The sequence below is a fragment of the Pseudopipra pipra genome, chromosome 2, assembly GCF_036250125.1.
Source record: "Pseudopipra pipra isolate bDixPip1 chromosome 2, bDixPip1.hap1, whole genome shotgun sequence".
NCBI classification, from domain to species: domain Eukaryota; kingdom Metazoa; phylum Chordata; class Aves; order Passeriformes; family Pipridae; genus Pseudopipra; species Pseudopipra pipra.
This window is the reverse complement of record NC_087550.1, coordinates 35,023,292-35,041,077: the sequence shown is the minus strand read 5'-3', so window position 1 is coordinate 35,041,077 and position 17,786 is coordinate 35,023,292. Positions and strand designations below refer to the sequence as shown.

The following is a 17,786-nucleotide window of genomic DNA, read 5'->3' as shown; positions in this document are numbered from 1 at the left end:
AGCAAATGCTGCAAAATAGCCTTCATGTGTCTCCAAATGGCCACTGAAACCAAAGGCACTGAGGTGTTTCTCAGAGATCCATCCACAACACAGGGTAGAGCACAGGAGGGCCAGGTACTGTCTGGTGTATGATCCTGTGGTCATACACAGCTTGGCAACAGCATTTCAGAAAGAAGTCTTCTCGTGACATCTTCCCTCCATGTAGCTATGAGCTGAACTGTGCTTGTCCTTCCAGCCCTCTCATGGCCTGGGTTCAGCCTTCTCTCCCACTCTAGGTAACTCCCAAATGATGCTTCAGCCATGCTGACTTGGAGGTGACTCCTCTTTGACTTGGAGGTGACTCCTCTTTGACTTGGAGGTGGCTTTCAGGTATCTGTGATCATGGCAATGCTACTGTAATTCTTCTTATGCCTTTATGTCTCAATTGAACCTGGTGCTGCTCAGTTGAGCCTGCTGCAGGGAGACCTTACAGTGCTTTCCATTACCTGAGAGTCCTACAAGAAAGCTAGAGAGGGACTTTTTATGAGGGCATGTGGTGATAGGACAAGGGGTAATGGGTTTAAACTGGAAGAGGGCAGGTTTAGATTAGATATTAGGAAGGAATTCTTTACTCAGAGGGTGGTAATGCACTGGAACAGATTGCTCAGAGAAGCTGAGACTGCTCCAACCCTGGAAGTGTTCAGGGTCATGTTGGATGAGATCCTAAACAACCTGGTCTAGTAGGAGATGTCCCTGCCCATGGCATAGGGTTGAAATTAAATGATCTTTAAGGTTTCTTCCAACCCAAACCATTCTGTGATTCTATGATTCTATGTGTGACCTCATGGCACACAACAACAGATCCCAATTCTCACAGGTATTTACCTAAGGGAAAGTTTGCTTTTTGTCTTACAATTATGAGATATTTGCAGCACAGAGTCATCTGTAAAAGTGTTGTTCAGCACCATGTACCAGTACCTAAAAAAATTAGTTTATTAAATGAATAAATAAATACATAAAGACAGGTTAAATCCTGTTTCTTTCCAAGAACATATTATTTGTTAAGAAAAAAAAAGACAATTGGGAATTTTTAGTTGTTTTCTTTTTAATTGAAAATGCTATCAAACTGTGTCCAGTTTTGCCTGTTGTAAACTGCCCAGTAGAAAATTTTGAGCCATTTTTAATAAGCTTAACTGAACAGACAAATATGATTTTCTGCTTCCAGACTTGCCACCCATTTACTCTAACACTGGGCTGCTCTGAGGAGCCCTCCAAGATCTGGAGCTTGACCAGGAATATGTTTTTGCCATATGTCAAAAATCATCAGGTGTAGGACAGCTGATGCTCCTTATGGAGCTGCCGTGGGGAAATCCAAATCCCAAATTAATTCCGTGCTCTTCTGATACCAGCCTAAATTTTACCAACTCTCTATTTTTTTCACTATTTATTTTTTCCTCTGCTGAGATACATCTGTAGGGAATTTAATCTTATCAGGAGCAGAAATTTGTCCCAAGACCCCTTTCTTGCAGCAAAAATAACCTTCTCAGTGGCACAGCACAGTCTGGAGGCTGAGACGGCCACTGGTCTGCAGGACTTGGGTACAGCAGGAGACCCTGCTCCTGCACGAAGAGCTTCCTTGGTCCAATCTTGGCCACAATATGTTCTCCCATGGAAAGCCCCAGACCCTAAATCCACACAACATGAGCGTCAGTCACCCAGGTCAACCTCTGTGTTTCAAAGGGTTTACTCTCATGCTTAGATTTGGGCATACCTTGTGGAACAATAGACTTTGTTCACAGCAAGAGGGGTTCAAAACCAGTTTGTGGGGCACAGCTACCTTTTAAATGGTATCTATCACAGGATTCATTAAGCACTTAAATTCTAATATCTTATTTGTCTATAAATTTTCTAGATAAATACATAATAAATCATTGTATACACACATTTATACCCACAGTGGGAGTATACTGTGTTTAGGAGCATTGCATATAGCCAATACTGTATATAGACTAAAAATACTGTTAAGAAAAGGTCTTTATTTTAAAGCTATCGCTAACACAAGTGCTGGATTCTTGGTTACCAGAAATGTTTTCTTAACCAGATGTTTTCAGTCTTTTCTTAACAGAAAGACACTCACAGATTGTTCCCTTAATTATTTCATGTTTAGAAATGGTGTCTGGTTAAAAGAGAGAGGGAGACGGAGGGAGAGAGTTGCACAAACTTCCATTATCATGCAAATAGCTCCAGAGGAAAAAGGACAGTGAAAATGATAGCACTGATCTAATTATCTGCAGGCCAATATAGCTAAGTCACTGAAAGAGGCCCACAGAAAAGGCTGCCACAGAAACACAAAAAACAGCCAGAAAACAATAAGGAACTTAGCAACAGTATAAAAACGGACTTCTTTCTGTGCACAAAGACTAGTTTTATGAGCATTTTTCTTGCTTTCAGTTTGCAGAAAAGGTTAGAGCACATTTTAAATTCTATGCCAGGATATTCCCCCCCCCCCCCCCCAGCTCCCAAAGATCTTTTGGTGTGCCGTCATATCACTGCGCACCCGGTGGTGGGAATGTGGCTGCTCCTGCTCAGCATGTCCGGGCCACTGGGCACACTGGGGGCTGCGGAGTTTGTGCGAGGTGGTCTTTGGCAGCACCAGTCTCCATGGCTTGCATTTCGACCATGAGATTCAAGCTTTGCCCTTTTTGTGGTTAATTCTCCTGTCTTCCTTTTGGTGCTCCCAGGGTGTTCCCAGCTGGAGGATGGAAGGTTTATTAGCTGCCCACCTGTCCTCAGGTGACCTGTGTGAGGGTGTCAGTGCTCCTCCATGGGGAGAAACAGGAGGAGCCCAGCTATGACAGCCTGAAGGGGCACTGCCATCCCCACAGCCGTAATCCACCTTAGCAAGGACCTCAGTTAGGACCACAAGATGCTTCCCACCAGATTGCCAAATACAGGCACTGGCAAGCAGTCAAAAAATACCCCAAAGCTACTGATCGTGGTTGTCAAAGAGAACACTACATGATCTTCTCATCCTCAATCTCTTCTTATTCATGGGAAGAAACAGGCAGCTCCAGAGTAACTTTTCTGCCCTGTTTTAGTGATCCTGCTGACCCTGTTTTCCTGCTGAAGAATGAAAGAGAGCCCGTATAATCCATCTAATCAAATTAATCCCAAACAGATCTGAAGAACTCAGGGCACCTGCCAACTTGTCCCAACATCCATTGGAGCTACAAGCATCAAACCAGAGCAGGCAGTTTCCCAAAATGTCCTGAAAATGCTTTTTAGAAATTCAGAGATCACAGCACTCCTTTTTGAGGGGAGAAACTCCCATCCAGTAACTGCTTTTGTTCATTGCAGGTTTAAAGTGGACTGGAACCAAAGATGAAAGGGGAAAAAACAAAAAGCATCTCTCTCTCCAAAATCTCCAAGTCATCTAATTCCTCCTACTCCCATTGTTAGGCTTCACAAGCTTATTAAGATATCAAAATATCCATATTTAGCCTACTGTCAAGAACGTACAGACACTATAACAAATAGTTGCCAGATGTGTTAAGTCTTACTCATACAGCTGGATGCTCTAGGAAAATGAAAGTGAGGAAGGTCAATATCTTCCAAACACCTTTCAATTATTTCTTATGGGCTTATGGAAGGGACTTTTTAAAAGGATCTAAATGGGAATACAGAGCAATCATTTAATTTGGGTGGGAAGACTCACCAACATCAACAAAATTCAGTCTTCTGGTGGCATTACAAGGAAGAAGAGAAACCACTGGAAAACCCTGAGGAATGAGAGGATTCAGGTTACATCCTGAGACACAGACAGGGTGGGAACTTTTGCCAATGATTCAAGCCACTTCTGAGCCTGGCACCCTCACAAACAGCCAGACATGAAGATATGGAAAAACAAAATTTTACCCAGAGGAGTTTATTTAGACCTGTTTGGAGTACATATGGTGGTATTTTTTGTGCAAGACACCATCTTTGAGCCATCTCTCTGCAGCCTGGAGCCTTCAGCTCTGATCTCCAGGTGAGGACCACTGGGTCTGGACCACTGCAGATGGCTTAGACACATGATGGCTTAGATGCACTATTTAAAGGTGCATTTTCCTTAGAAGCATATTGGTTCATGGGATGGTAGGGGCTTCTTGGAGGAAGAATTAGAAGGAGAAAGAGGGCAGAAAGACTCAAAGAAAACACTATCAACATAATTTTGTAGTTTTGGAAGTTTTGGAAGGAATGGGCAGATTCACTTGAAGAATTCAGTTCTTGAGAAAGATCAGGTGCTTAAAAATTCATTGTGTTCCCATATCCATCCAGCAAGGGATCCTTGCCCTCCTTCCCAGTCTGTGTCCCAGAGAATAAACTGGGGATTTATAATGCACATGACTTGAGTGAAGATCTATGGAAACATGGGTCAGTAGAGGGAATTGGTCTGGGCAGCAGAACCTTGTTAGATTAGAAACATGCTGATGAGCCACAGCCTCAGTCCTTCCTTCTTCTCCTGTCTCAAGCCCAGCTCCCACCACTGTCTTTAGTCAGCATCATGTACAGCCGTAGGGTGAACAGCCCAAGGAGCTGATAAAAGATAAACCTGTCCTTTTTCAATCTTGACAGGTTCATCAGAACACTGATGGATTCCCCAGTGTCCTGCACCACATTGCCGAACACTTGTACCAGCTTTTCCTACCTTACAGAGCTCTTTGAAATACAGAATAGGAAATCCCAGAGGAAGAAAGACCAGAAGTCAAGTTGGCATGAAGAGTATGGCAGGCAGCTCATTCTCCAGCGTGGCCATCCAACTGCATAAAGCCTTCCTATATCCAAAGATGCAACACACAACAGCAAGAGAAATAAATCAGATGAAGGAAACTACCATTAATATTAAGACGAAGAAACCAAAGGCAGTCAGCCCATCCACGTAGCTCTCTGGAGTACTCATTACATCCTGTTTTGACTTTGTAGAGTCCACAAAACCCATCTATTTCCTAGGAGAGCTTTATCAGCATTTATACTATTATGGGGGAAGCTGTCATGTCTGTGAATAGTCAGTTAAGGTCGGAAAACAGATTTTGGTTGCAAAATTGGCTGCGTCAGATAAATGTTAGTCATGGTGATTATCTGCCAGGGAATGCGAACAGGCTACAAAGTGATAAGAGGAGCTGCTGGCACTAGAGATCCTGTTTAAATTTTTTCTGTGTACATGGAATTTAATTTCTGTCATCTTTTTAAACAGTATCTGATTGCTGTGTCAGATGGTCCAGCATAAGAACAACAGCCACCGAATTGGTACCCAGTCAAACTCACCTCCTCATTTGCTGCATCTGAGAGAGATGAACTCCTTGTGCACTTTTTGGTCTTCCACATAGCAAGTCTCTCCCCACTTGATCTCTGTTTGTGGCAGTATCTACCCTTCTTCCCTCTCTGTTTTTTTTTTCACTTGCTGCTTCCCAGGCCACTCTGTTGGAAAAAAATACATCATCAAAGAATGATCTGACATTTCAGCTGATCTAAATTCAAAATACTCTCAGTGTTGGCACAGGACACAAACAGAACTTACAGACAGGCCATAGCAGATACTTCAGAGATGAACCAGCTCAAGCAGTACTTTGGTTAACAAGGGCCATGAAAACTAGACTTCATTTTCAATATCTAAACCATACCCTTAACATTTCAGTAAGTGATGGGTTTAATTCCTTTCTGTGTTTCGCAGCTGCGGAATACACATCAATAATAGGCTGTGATAGAGGCATGGCCATGACCCTCACAGTCTGATGCCCACTGTCCATGATTTCCACCATGACATGAAGGGCTGTGTAGAAAGGTCCAACAATAACCAACGGGGTACTGCTCTTTAGGTCTCTGAGACCAGAGGTGACTTTGTGAGGATTTCCTGGGTAAGGCACCATCAGCACGACATTAAGAGCTGCCTGTCTAGGAACTCTTCCCATCACCAAGGAAAAATATGGCCTTTTTTAAAGCATCTGGGATACACAGGTCCCTTTCTGAGCACAGGGAAGATATGTCTGTGTTGGTAGTCCAGGGAACTGGTTTCCAGCCACTTTGACTTATAGTCTCATATCTGGCTTGTCCTTATCTTTGCCCCAGTTGATCCCACTGGCCCCACTCCACAGTTACTGGCCAAGGAGGGGATGGTTATGCCTCTATAACATTAGTCACAGTTGGGCACTTGGGGCCACAGAGGCTGCTTGGGATGTTAGGAGAGATGGCATTTGTCTTCCCAAGTCACCATTATGTGTGATGGAGCCCTGCTTTTCTGCAGATGGCTGAACACTTGCCTGCCCATGGGAAGTGGGGAATGGACTCCTTGTCCATCCTGCTCTGCTTGCATGTGCAGCTTTTTCTTCACCTATTAAACTACCTTTATCTCAACCTATGAGTTTTCTCACTTCTACCCTTCCCGTTCTCTTCCCCTGCTGCTGGGCGTGGGGGGGCGAGTGCACTGCTGTGTGGGGCTGAGTTGCTGACTGAGGTTAAAACACAACAGAATACTAATTTAGGAACACAGTGCAGAAGTTGACTTGTATCTCCGTTATGATGTGGTTACTAAAATTATTAGAGAGGTGCCTATGCCTGAATTAAGATGCAAACAAGACCATATGCTGAAGTCAATAGTATGGATTTTTATTTAACAGTAAATGTGAGGAAGAGAGAGACAGAAACAAATAAGAAAATGAGTCGGGGGGGAGAGGAAGAGAGTGACAGACAGATTAAGTAGAAAAAATATCACCACTCCATGGATTCTGATGGCATCCTGTTGATCTTCTTCTTGTGGTTTTCTCAGTGGTCTTGTTGAAGTGATGGTTGCAGTCTGGAGCTCTCAAGGGAAGTCCAGGGTGGTGAGGGAAGGCCCTGTTATCTTATCTCAAGTTCTCATCACAATTATTAGGAACAAATTACTAGGAACATCCAGGGAGGGGTGGGCTTGAAAGAAATAGGAAAACAGCCTCCCCAGCTTAAAAAGAAATAGTGAAAATGTTTATTTTGAGAACACTTGGTAAGAACAATCTCATTTAGAAGTTTCAGCCAGCTTTTGGTAACAAGCTGCTCTAAGAGTAGTGCCATCTTCCTTGGTCCATCCCTGTGGCAGTCACATGGGCACATCATTCATGCTGCCTTTCTTCCTCCTTGACATGCAGCTCTGCAGAACATCACTACAATGGTCAGGGAGAGCTGCTCATGCTGCCTCCCTCCACTGGCCACTGCTTTACGGATCAGGGTTATCATGGAATCATAGAATCATGGAATAGTTTGGGTTGGAAGAGACTGGGTTGGAAAGGCCATCTAGTCCAATCCCCCTGCAATGAGCAGGGACATCTTCAACTAGAGTAGACTGCTCAGAGCCCTGTCTAACTTGGCCTTGAATGTTTCCAAGGATGGGGCATCCACCACCTCTCTGGACAACCTGTGCTGGTGTCTCTATACCTTCATTGTAAAAATCTTATTTCTTGTATCTAATCTAAATGAACACTCCTTCAGTCCATCCTGGCTGCGTGCTCTGTGCATGTGTGTGCACGTGTAAATTCCCATGCTAAGCAAGGGACTTTCTCTCAAGGAAAGATGTGCACACCTCACAACTTGCTGCTCCCATTATCCTCTTTTTTTTCCACAAAAAAACTTGCCCAAAAGCAGTTGTGTAAAGATGTAATCAGCTAATTACTTGCAACTGGGATAACCTGGAAGGAGAAGGGCTGGAGAACTGGTAAGGTGGGACCCTTACCCATCTTGAGGACACAGCTGACTCAGGGAGCTCAAAGCCACGAGCACATTTTCAGGATCTAAAGATTTCCAGGCCACCGTTACCTAAGGATTACCTAAATTGCTAAAATCCTGTCCTTCACTCTGGATTTAAGCCTACTGTGACCACGGTGGGAGCAGAGACTCTGTGACAGCACCAAGCCACAAGTCCCAGCCCCGGAGTAGGCCTATGCATGCAAGCAGGACATCACTTATGTCACCCTCCCAGGCTCTCAGGGCTGTTTCTTCAGGAGCCATTTATTGACTCGCCTAAACCCAAAACAACAATGTCCCTCATCATTCCTCTTCCCAGCTCACCCCCCTCCCCTTTCTGGAGTAAGGAAAAGTGTCGAATAATCCTCCTCCTTTCGGTGTGTGGTCTGGTTTTCTGTGTCGTCATGCAGACAGTACAGAGACAGGGGGTCAGGCGGGTCATCAGAATGCTAATAAGAAATCTGATTGATGAGCCGGTGCCTCGGGGATGAATGGGATACTTAATTAATGACTTTTGCTCTGTTTAAGAAAAAGTTTCCCTTAACTTACATCCCTCCTTTTCTTAAAAAAAAAAAAAAAAAAAGGAAAAAAAAGAAAAAAAAAAAAAAGAAAAAGCTCTCTATAATCCCAAGTTTTCCAAACAACATAAAGGGAACTTCAAAGACAGACGTGGTCAGTTTTTATGTGTTGAGTTGGTTCAGTGATTCTTTCTTTTCTTTGTTTACAAGGGCAGCCAGGCTTGATTCCAAGGCTGAAAAATAAAAGGCCACATTGTTCAACCAGATTCTAGATTTTTACAAGAAATTTCCTCCTTCCCAGTAGGGCAATTAACTGCTTCACTTCTGGGTCTGCCAGTACCAAAATGCACCGCCAGGCCTGTGAAACTCAGCAGCAGTCGGTTCCTGCCAAAACACTGCTCTGCTTTGGAAACAAGACGTACTGTGGAGATGCTATTGTCCCATTAAATCTAACCAGCAATCCAGGACTGGGTTGTTTTGGGGTATTTTTACAAGAAAATAAAAGCCCATCGGGAAAAATACCTGGTAGGCACTTAGCTTAGGAACACTGGACTGTGTATTCAGGGCAATTCCAACAGGATTTCAAACCAGCAATTAGCGATGTGAAAACAGCAACAGTTTCAAATGATCTCTTCCGGATTGATTTGGAAGGTTATTTCATGCTAAATGAATAGCAGCAGGAAAGAAGATGAAAAGGGAAGAAGGAAACCCACACAAATGAATTTTTTCCCTCTGAGGGTTTTTTTTAGGAACAGGCTCAGCTGCAGCATTGAGTGCAGAACAGGCTGCTCAGTATCGGTGACGGGCAGATGGGGGATGGCAACAAAGAAATGCAGGGGGAGGTATTGGTTGTATTGGGTCCCCCGTGTTTCCTGCCCAAATTTAGTCACCCCCAGCAGACAGCTCTTGGTTATCTCATGGGCCCCAACACCACAGCATGGAGCCAGGCCCACAGGCTCAGCAGATTCACAGGACCTTGAGCCCCTTGGTGGACCCAAGCAGGGAAGGAAGCTGCATCCTTAGCCCCACATGGACTTCACCAGCCCTTCTCTGGGCTATAAGAGTGTCCTAAATGTTAAGCCCACTGCAAGCCCATTTTGGTGGGCGAGAGCTGCTCATGTACTAGAAGTCAGCGTATTTAAGTGCTTGGTTGATCTGAAACTCATGGGAGGAAGGGAAGGATCCTGACCAAGTCTGTGGCTGCCCCTGGCGGTGGTGCTTAACCCAGAATCACAAGACTATCAGGCTGCCTTCTGTTGGATTGCTGGAGCTGAATTTTGATGCTGTCTCATTTTTAACTTTTCCTTGTAGTAATCCTGTGTGCATTTGACATAACCTGTAAATATGTTCAGCTGTAGCTTTAAATACAATTAAAAATAATGTTCTTTTAAAAAGGCAAGAGACTCTGAGGGCTTAAAGAACTGGCATTAGATTGAAAATTGGGCACATAATAAAATGTGCCAAATGGGAAAGAAATGGCAGGCATGGATTTAACCTGGCAGCCTAGTTTACTGAATATTCATTCTTTTTAAAAAATTGTGCATGAATTTTCTAAGTGAGTAGACACCTGCTTTGGCCTGAGGGTTTAGAGCACTGGTTATTCTCACCAGCCTCACTAGTTAAAAATCTCTCTTGTTCAAATCCCACTTATGGGGTTTAGGAGTCACTCATTTAGGTATTTTATTATCTAAAGATCACTGACTTATTTATTTAAAGTGATGGGAAAGTTCACAGTCCTTCCTCCCTCTGATCAGACATAATGTCCAAGAGATTTTGTCCAAGAGATCAGCTGTGCAGAGAGGCAACAAAGCAGGAACATAACGGCCCAAATGTTCTTCTTTGGAACCAATGTGACCACCTGACCATTAACTTTAGGGAATTTGTGTGAGTCCTGGTTTATTTTTAGCCCTTCAGATCTTTTTGCACAAGGGTTAACAAAGACACAAGTTGGGCAACAGGAGGAAGAGGAATAGGAGGGCAGAGATGTGGGAATGGAGCAGGTCTCTGACCCTCCCGGGGACATCCCTTTGGACACACTGGCTAAAGGAAGGGAAGGAAAAGAAAGAGTGAGAAAAGACCTGCCAAACCATGCTGGCCAGACAGGAAAAAAAAAAAAAAAAAAACCAAACCAAGGGCCCAGAGCTGATTTGCATTTGTATCGGGCACTTGGGGAATACAGATAAAACACTCTTTATTTTTCAGGGGAATTCAGGGAATATCAGTAGCAACATCCGTGCATGAGCACAAAAGGGGAAATAGAAGTATTTTGGTAATCCTGTTCTTAGGCAGCAACAGTGATAACATCAGAATAACACATCTCTCAACTTTTTTTCCTGGATCTCTTCAGGAAAAGCAGCACTGGCACAAAATTACAGTAACTTCTGGCAGTGGCGCACTTCGGAGAAGTCAAGGAGGGAGATTAGACAGGGAGTGGAGGTCACTAGCAATTTATTGCTAAACTGTGAACAAAAGGAAGGGCCCAGAGTCCAAAATTAATATCAGAGTGCCCTTATACTTCCTGTCATCAATGCCTGCAGTGCTCTGTGGTCCCCCTGCCTGCCTGCCTGCCTGCTGGGCACTAGCAGCATAAAAGCAAAGCAAAACTGAAAATTAAAGAAGAGCACTGGTCAAACATTGAAAAAGGCTACAAGAAAAAGAGTGATTTGTGGCCAGTGAAACAAATTGTATGACTGAGCTGCTGCTTAAACATCAGACTGTGCCTGCTCACCATGGATGTTGGACACACTCATCCTAGTCCTCCCTAATTTCCAGTCAGAAATCCCATTTACATGTGTTTCCATAGATCGGATCGGTTGGGTTGGAAGGGACATTTAAAGAGCACCTAGTCCATTCCCCCTCGCCATGAACACAAGCATCTTTCTCTAGATCAGGTTGCTCAAAGCCCCACCCAACCAGACCTTGAACACTTCTAGGGATGAGGCTTCCACACAGCCATAGGACTGTCCATCCCTGCATTGCCCAAATAATAAAATGCCTGCCTGCTGGGCTTCTCTCAGCCTGGTAGCTTTGCAAGTTCAGGGACACCTCTCCTGGGCAGATGGACATCTATCAGCTGCTGGACCTCTGCTTAATTCTGATTAAGTTAAACAGATATCTGGATTCTACTGAAGCTATGAAAAAGCAGTGAATTGGCCACAGCTGTGACAGCTCTATTAATGTGTTACAGGAACAGCCCTGGGGCTAAATATCTTCTGCTATAGGCCAACATCTGCTATTTATCCCTGAAATAATGGCCAGGAAACCTTCCCTGATGCTTTAAATGCCCTTGAGAAACATTTACCCCCATGTTTAAATAAACTATGTGCTCCTCTGCATGAGGAAGGATCAAAACCAGAGGGGCTTTGCTTGTTTGTTAGCAGTGTGTACCAGATCAAAGCAACGTTACAAGTAGCCCTCCACTGTCATTTCTCAGCTGTGAAACAACTCACAGGTTACTGCAGGCTTGATTCCCCTCAGGCTTTGCCCATATAATTCCTTATTGCACCTTTGCAGCCACCTTAAGACCTCATAGAGCTTCAGCTGAGAGAGGAAGGGCCACAAAACCCAAAGTGGTGCTGTAAAATGATTTAAAAATGCAGCTGTGCCAATGCTACCCTGTCAACACTTGCATTTCCTGACCCCCATGTGCCAGGATCTGTAAACATTGCAGAAGATGCTGTCCTCTACACCCACTCTTCAGTTTTATATGCATCCTTTTTATCCAGGAATTTTCCATTCATAAAAAGATATTTCTGCTTCCATTTATTGATGTTCTGGAGGATGGGGGGTGGGAGGGGAAGGGAGAAACCGAGATAGCAGAGGTCGAGCCCCTGGCTTACTCTGCTGATCAAATCCTGGGCTGTGGCATTACCTTCCCTTTCAGCTGACCCAGTTCGAGCGCTGCGACTGCCTATTCCCACGCCACGTCAAAGGGAAGGTTTACATTGTTCAATGGATATTAATTTAAATTATTCTGGGGGTGCTTGGAAACCACCTCCTCCCCCCTTCCCCTTCAGTCTCCATGGGGACTATCACAGAGGCTCGGAGATATAAATGAGCAGCCACTGACACAGTGATCTTCCTCCCCTTCTGTTGCAAACTGCCATCAGAGATTTCCACTGTCACAGGGGAGACATTCATATTTTGCTGAATGACCTGCTAGAACAAGATAGACAGATCAGGTTTTTTTTACTTGTTAGGTACAATATCCTATTAATACCACTTTCCATTTGTTCCTTAGGTTCACACACTGGCGGTGTAGTTCTTTTCTTCACACCAACATCCTGCTGCTTGTTGATGGTATTAATAACACCCACAGCAGGAAGCTGTGCCCCCCGGGGTCTGGGCTATCAGAATAATTATTGAATGACATTAGGGTTGTTCTGTAAATTACTTTGTGACCCAGGAATTCAGCAGGTTACCGCTATAACTCAGGCTCTCGCAGTTGATTGCACTCACCTCCCGCTGCCCTGACATTTATTAGTCTAGTTTGCCTAGCAAGCACTGACTTCATCTGTTGGGAGGAAAGTTGGGAGCCTCTGCTATCCTCCAGCATGACCTGGGAGGGCCTGGCCCTTTTTAATGGCCTCATTTGTGGTGATTGAGTCTTGGGTACTGGTCTCCACAAGGAAATTATATCCTTCACTTCCTCTCCTGTCCTCTCTGGCACACACTGAAATGTTATAGGGCAGCTGGAGAGCCCAGTTTGTGAGGCTGGGCACATCTGCAGGCTGTAAGGGGGGAGAAGAAGTTAATTCATTTCCTTCTGGAGGAGGAACATGATTTTTCCCCATGCATGCTCACACATATATGCATATTTCATGGGGGGGAACCTACCATTCTCCCCTCGGACCAAAGGAACGCGACTCAGATCACCAGAGCCTGCCTCAGCCAAGGAGCTAAGGGCAGACAGTGGATCTGTGAGATGTTTGGAGGAACACCAAGGGGCTTTAGACACTGCAAGAAGTTGGGTTGCTTCCTATCAGACTGATGCACGTGCAGGTGTGGAAACAGAGCTCTGGGTGTTCAGGGAAGCCCAGTGTTGGAAATAGTGACACACTGAACTGTGCCTGCCATCACTCCTGATGACTCCTCAGCATCTGCCCAGATGTACTGGATAGCTTCCCTGGGAATGCTGAGCACCACTTAAGATTAGGGCAATGATATCACATTAAAAAGTTTATAATTCCTCTTGAAGAAAAACAGTCAAGACCTCTTTGGTCTTATTCTGGTCCAAAATTCCTACTTACTAAATGCTTATATAATACCTGTGATGAAACACTGGAGATCTGGTGCATAGTTCTCTCAGATTCGTTTGATCCTATGAACCACTCTCCAAAAGAAATCCCTTGCTCTTTATATGGAGGCAGCCCAGACCATTCCTCTTCCTCATCCCAGTTGCTTGGACAGTGATTAACTGTTAGACGTGTCCCATAGTTTCTTTCGGAAATTACTGGGTTCTGTTTTCATTGCAGCAAGGAAGCTGTGGGGACTGAGCATCACTTCTAAAGCTCAGAGCAGCATACGTGTTTCCTCCCTTGTCCTGGCAGCTGCTCAGAGCTCAAATGCAGAATCCGTGGCAAAATTGATATGGGGATGCAGACAGCAAGAAGGTGGTCAGGAAAGATGTAAACCTTTCAATGCTGCAAAAACTTAGAACAAGTGCTTTCAAAAAACTCGAAGTCGAAGCATGTCTTCTATAACAGAGACAAAAGAAAAGCTACGTTGTTCTCAGGTTTCTTAGTCTTGCAGATGATGCCAAGTTAAAGGGAAGCATTGATACATTCAAGAAAGGATGGCCATTCAGACAAATGGGCTGAAAGAAAGAGACAAGAACCTCATGGAATTCAATGAGAGCAGGCACAAAGTCCTGTCCCTTTGGAAATGAAGGACTCATTATGGTGTCAGGCTGGGCACTGGCAACCTGTGGAGCAGCTCTGTGGAAAAGGTCTTGGGGGTCTTGTTGCACATCAAACTGGGCATGAGCCAACTGTGTGTCCTGGCAGCAAAAACCAAGAGCCTTCTGGGCCATATGAAGAGGAGCAGAGCCAGGAGATCCAGTGAATGGATCATCTCCCTCTAACTGGTGCTTGGTGGCCAACACCACAGCCAGTTTGGGGCCTCCCAGTAGAAGTTGTTGATGAACTGGAGCAAGTTCAGCAGAGGACCACTGAGATGGCTGGGTCTAGAACACTTGACCTGTGAAGAGAGGATGGGGGGACCTGGACTCATTCAGCCTGGAAAAGGAACAGCTTTAGGGACACCTAACAGAAGCCTCCAGTGCCTACAGGGCTGATCGAGAAGACACAAAGGACTCTTCATAATGGTGGATGGTGGGAGGAATGAAACACATGTAAACTTAAACAAGGGGTTCAGAACTAGATGCAAAACCTTTCCATCATGTGGACAGATGAGCAAGATGCTCAGAGAGGCTGTGCAGACTCCAGCCTTGGAGATTTTCTGGACCCAAATGGATAAATCACTGAGCATCTTGGTCTGACCCTGTAACTGACCCTGCCTTGAGCAGGAGGGTGGACCAGAGACCTACTGAGGTCCCTTCAACCTGAACTATGATTACTGATTGTACAGCAATGTGCTGGGGAGATGTCAAGGCCTGATTTGTACAAATTGCTTTTCCCTCCTTCCAAAACCTCAGTTTGATACAATCTGGGACCAGTTTTCAGATTGTGCACTAAGTTTCTGAATACATTCTTTCCACAGCAGAGAACCCAATGCCAACTTGACAGCTGAGGTAGCCAGAGAAGCACCTAGAACTATAGCTGAGTGCCTGTCTCTGTGAAGAAGACACACTGATGTTGAGGTACCTCTTTTCCCTGTATTGTTCTACTGGGTGGTGAGAGGACACAGTGTGTTTCATTCCAACTGGGAAGGCAATAGCTCCACATAGTTTTCCTCCTGATGTGCTGTTTTGAGGATGCTGAGATAACAAATAACAAAATGCAACTTATTTGTCTCTGCTACAAAGCCAAATCCATGTGCTAAAGAGTCCCAGAGCCAGAGTTTGTTAAACTCTTCAGCAAGGTGGGGGGGTTCTACCAACTGTTGCTGACAACAGGATTTCCTAATGTTTCTAAGAACTATGCATCCACATGGACATGCAGAAATCAAAGATTCACAAGCACAGATCTACGAACAGCACAGGTTCCAGCTGGGGTCAAGCTGTGTCTGCATCCCACAGCACCACCCCTTGGTGCCGTCTTCCCCGTCCAAGCACAGCTGTGTTCACTCCTGCTCAAGTATCACTCTGCAATAACTTGTCAACAGATCTAAACCTTTCCAAGGCTTAATATGGAAAACAGGACCTTTGGAGAATTTCCTAAAGCCATGGATCCACGTGGGAAGGACTGCTCATGCAAAGCACAAAACCAGACAGGGTCTTGTCATCCAAGTAACTGTGGGTAACCTCACCACATGCTCAGAAAGGAGAAAGAGTTGCTGTATTTCACGTTGCAGGGAATGTGGTTTTGCAGGAGGGCAAAAAGGAGGACCCTCTATTCAGGTGGCAGTCAAAGGGAGCAGAGAGTGCTCAGCCGCCTGTCGGAATTGGCCCTGTATTGGTTACACCCCCAGCTATTTGAGGTAAAACTTGGCCTCTCAAAGCTCTCTGCCTCTCTCCTGCGCCTTTGTATTCTCTAGAAGGTGAAGCGTAAGGGTATAAAAAGCTGCAAACAAGTTCCTACCTCTGGAGACCAGGCATTTACTCTAAGAAAGAAAGACCAATTGCTTCCCAGAGCATTGTCCACCCACATTAGAGAAAGGATTAAGCAGATACATTCAGCTATTCTAACAGATTTTCTTTAAACCTTGAATACGCCTCTCACACTTGGTAAGATAATCACATTAGTTTTGTCATTAAAAGATCCCTTTTATAGAAAGTACCTAAACCGCTTAAACCACCCAGAGAGGTCGCATACATTAGAAAACAACAAGACAAACGGAAGGGATTTGCTATTCCCAGTCTCAGTGTTTCGCTGCCCCTACTTTCTAAACTGGGGGATGGAACGAAAAGATTTTGCAAATCACCAGTGGGGGGAAAAGTCCCGGAGAGCTGGGCAGCCCCCACCCGCCCTGGGGAGCCCTCACTCCCCACTGAGGAAACATTTGGGCATAGCAGTGAGGACTATGGAAAATATATTTTTTCATATGGGGAGGCCCACAGGTTACACCTGAAGCACCCCTGGTCTGAATATCTGGCACCCAAAACCCAACTGATAAGCAACAGCTGATGGAACTTATTACTGCCTTGGAGGGCACAACTATAAGGTGCTCCATGCTAAAGGAGCACATTCTCCCTCTTCCCTGCTGTGGGCATTGCTCTCTCTGCATCACACCCCAGGACTACAGGGACCACCATCACAGGGCTGCAGAGAGGACAAAGCAGGTCCCCAACTCAGCAATGCCCAGGGTAGCAATGAAATTAGCTTTCAGCAATCCAACTAATGTTGTAAAGCAATTTCTTCGCTGGACCTGTATTATTGAAAGGATACAGAGAAGGAAACTGCCCTAAAGCATGTGGATCAAATAGTTTCAGATTTGCTGGTAAAATAAGTTGGGCTGGGAGGAAAAAAAGAAAAAGAAAGGCTGACTTAGGGCTGCAACACTGATGTTCGTGCAGCTGGAAGCAGTCCTGTGAAATCAAGGAATCAAAATAATACAGGAGCACAAGTCTACTCAGACCAGTAGAAGCTGCAATGCTCAGCACCTTTACATGATAAAACCAGAATTTTTTAACAACAAAAGGGGAAAATTGAAAAGCACTTAAGCACTGTGAATTTACCCCAGATATCATCTTTGGTTCATATCTTCTGCCAATATTTCATCATCTTCAAAATTAAAATTACCCTATAACAAAGTGAGTTGCAGAACATATTTAGCTTCCTCCCTAGACTCTGCAGCCTTAGCCCTGCCCTATTAACACTTTGGGCTGCATAGCTCAATTAAAACCTCTCCTTGCCAGGTCAGAGGGCATTACAAATCTGTCCTAACAACCTTCCTTATCATGGACATGTAGGAAGTGCATGTTTGCTTGGGACTGAAATAAGCTTTCAAAGTGAAAGTGGACTTTTCCCCATTGTAGGTAGCTTGATTGCATTCACTGTGGTCACCTATGGAGAACAACCAGCTCATACACCTGCTCCTCCTCACAGAGCCAAACCTCTGAAGTAAGAAACTACCAAAGGAGTGCAGAGCCTCACCACCTGTCATCCTGACTGCCACTCCTGATTTCCGTAACTAGTTTTCCTCCTGCTCCAACAGAGTCAAATGCAAAGAAGACAATGTCACTTGCAGAACTCTGAATCTGCCAAAGGATAAAAATCCATGTCTTTGCAAAACAAAATCCAGTTCCAGATACTCCACATTCCATTATTCTAACGCATTTTTATCGACACAAACTGCAGGTTCACCGGTAAGATTCATGCTTGGAGGAAAGCATTCATTCTTTTTTTGTTTTAAATGTCATTTCACACAACTAAAAGTTGAAAAATGGCATGTTGTTTTAAGTGTTACTGAAGGTAACTT

General features: G+C 44.6%; 1 protein-coding gene across 1 annotated transcript in view; it reads right to left on the bottom strand.

Annotated features, from left to right (window-relative positions):
• Positions 1-6,850: 6,850 nt before the first annotated feature.
• Positions 6,851-17,786, bottom strand: part of PRCP (prolylcarboxypeptidase) — a 40,630-nt gene continuing 29,694 nt past the window's right edge. Inside the window, exon 9 of the mRNA XM_064644980.1 lies at positions 6,851-6,952. Within this exon, the coding sequence (XP_064501050.1) occupies positions 6,883-6,952 (70 nt within the window). The 3' untranslated portion in view covers positions 6,851-6,882. The remainder of the gene's footprint in view (positions 6,953-17,786) is intronic.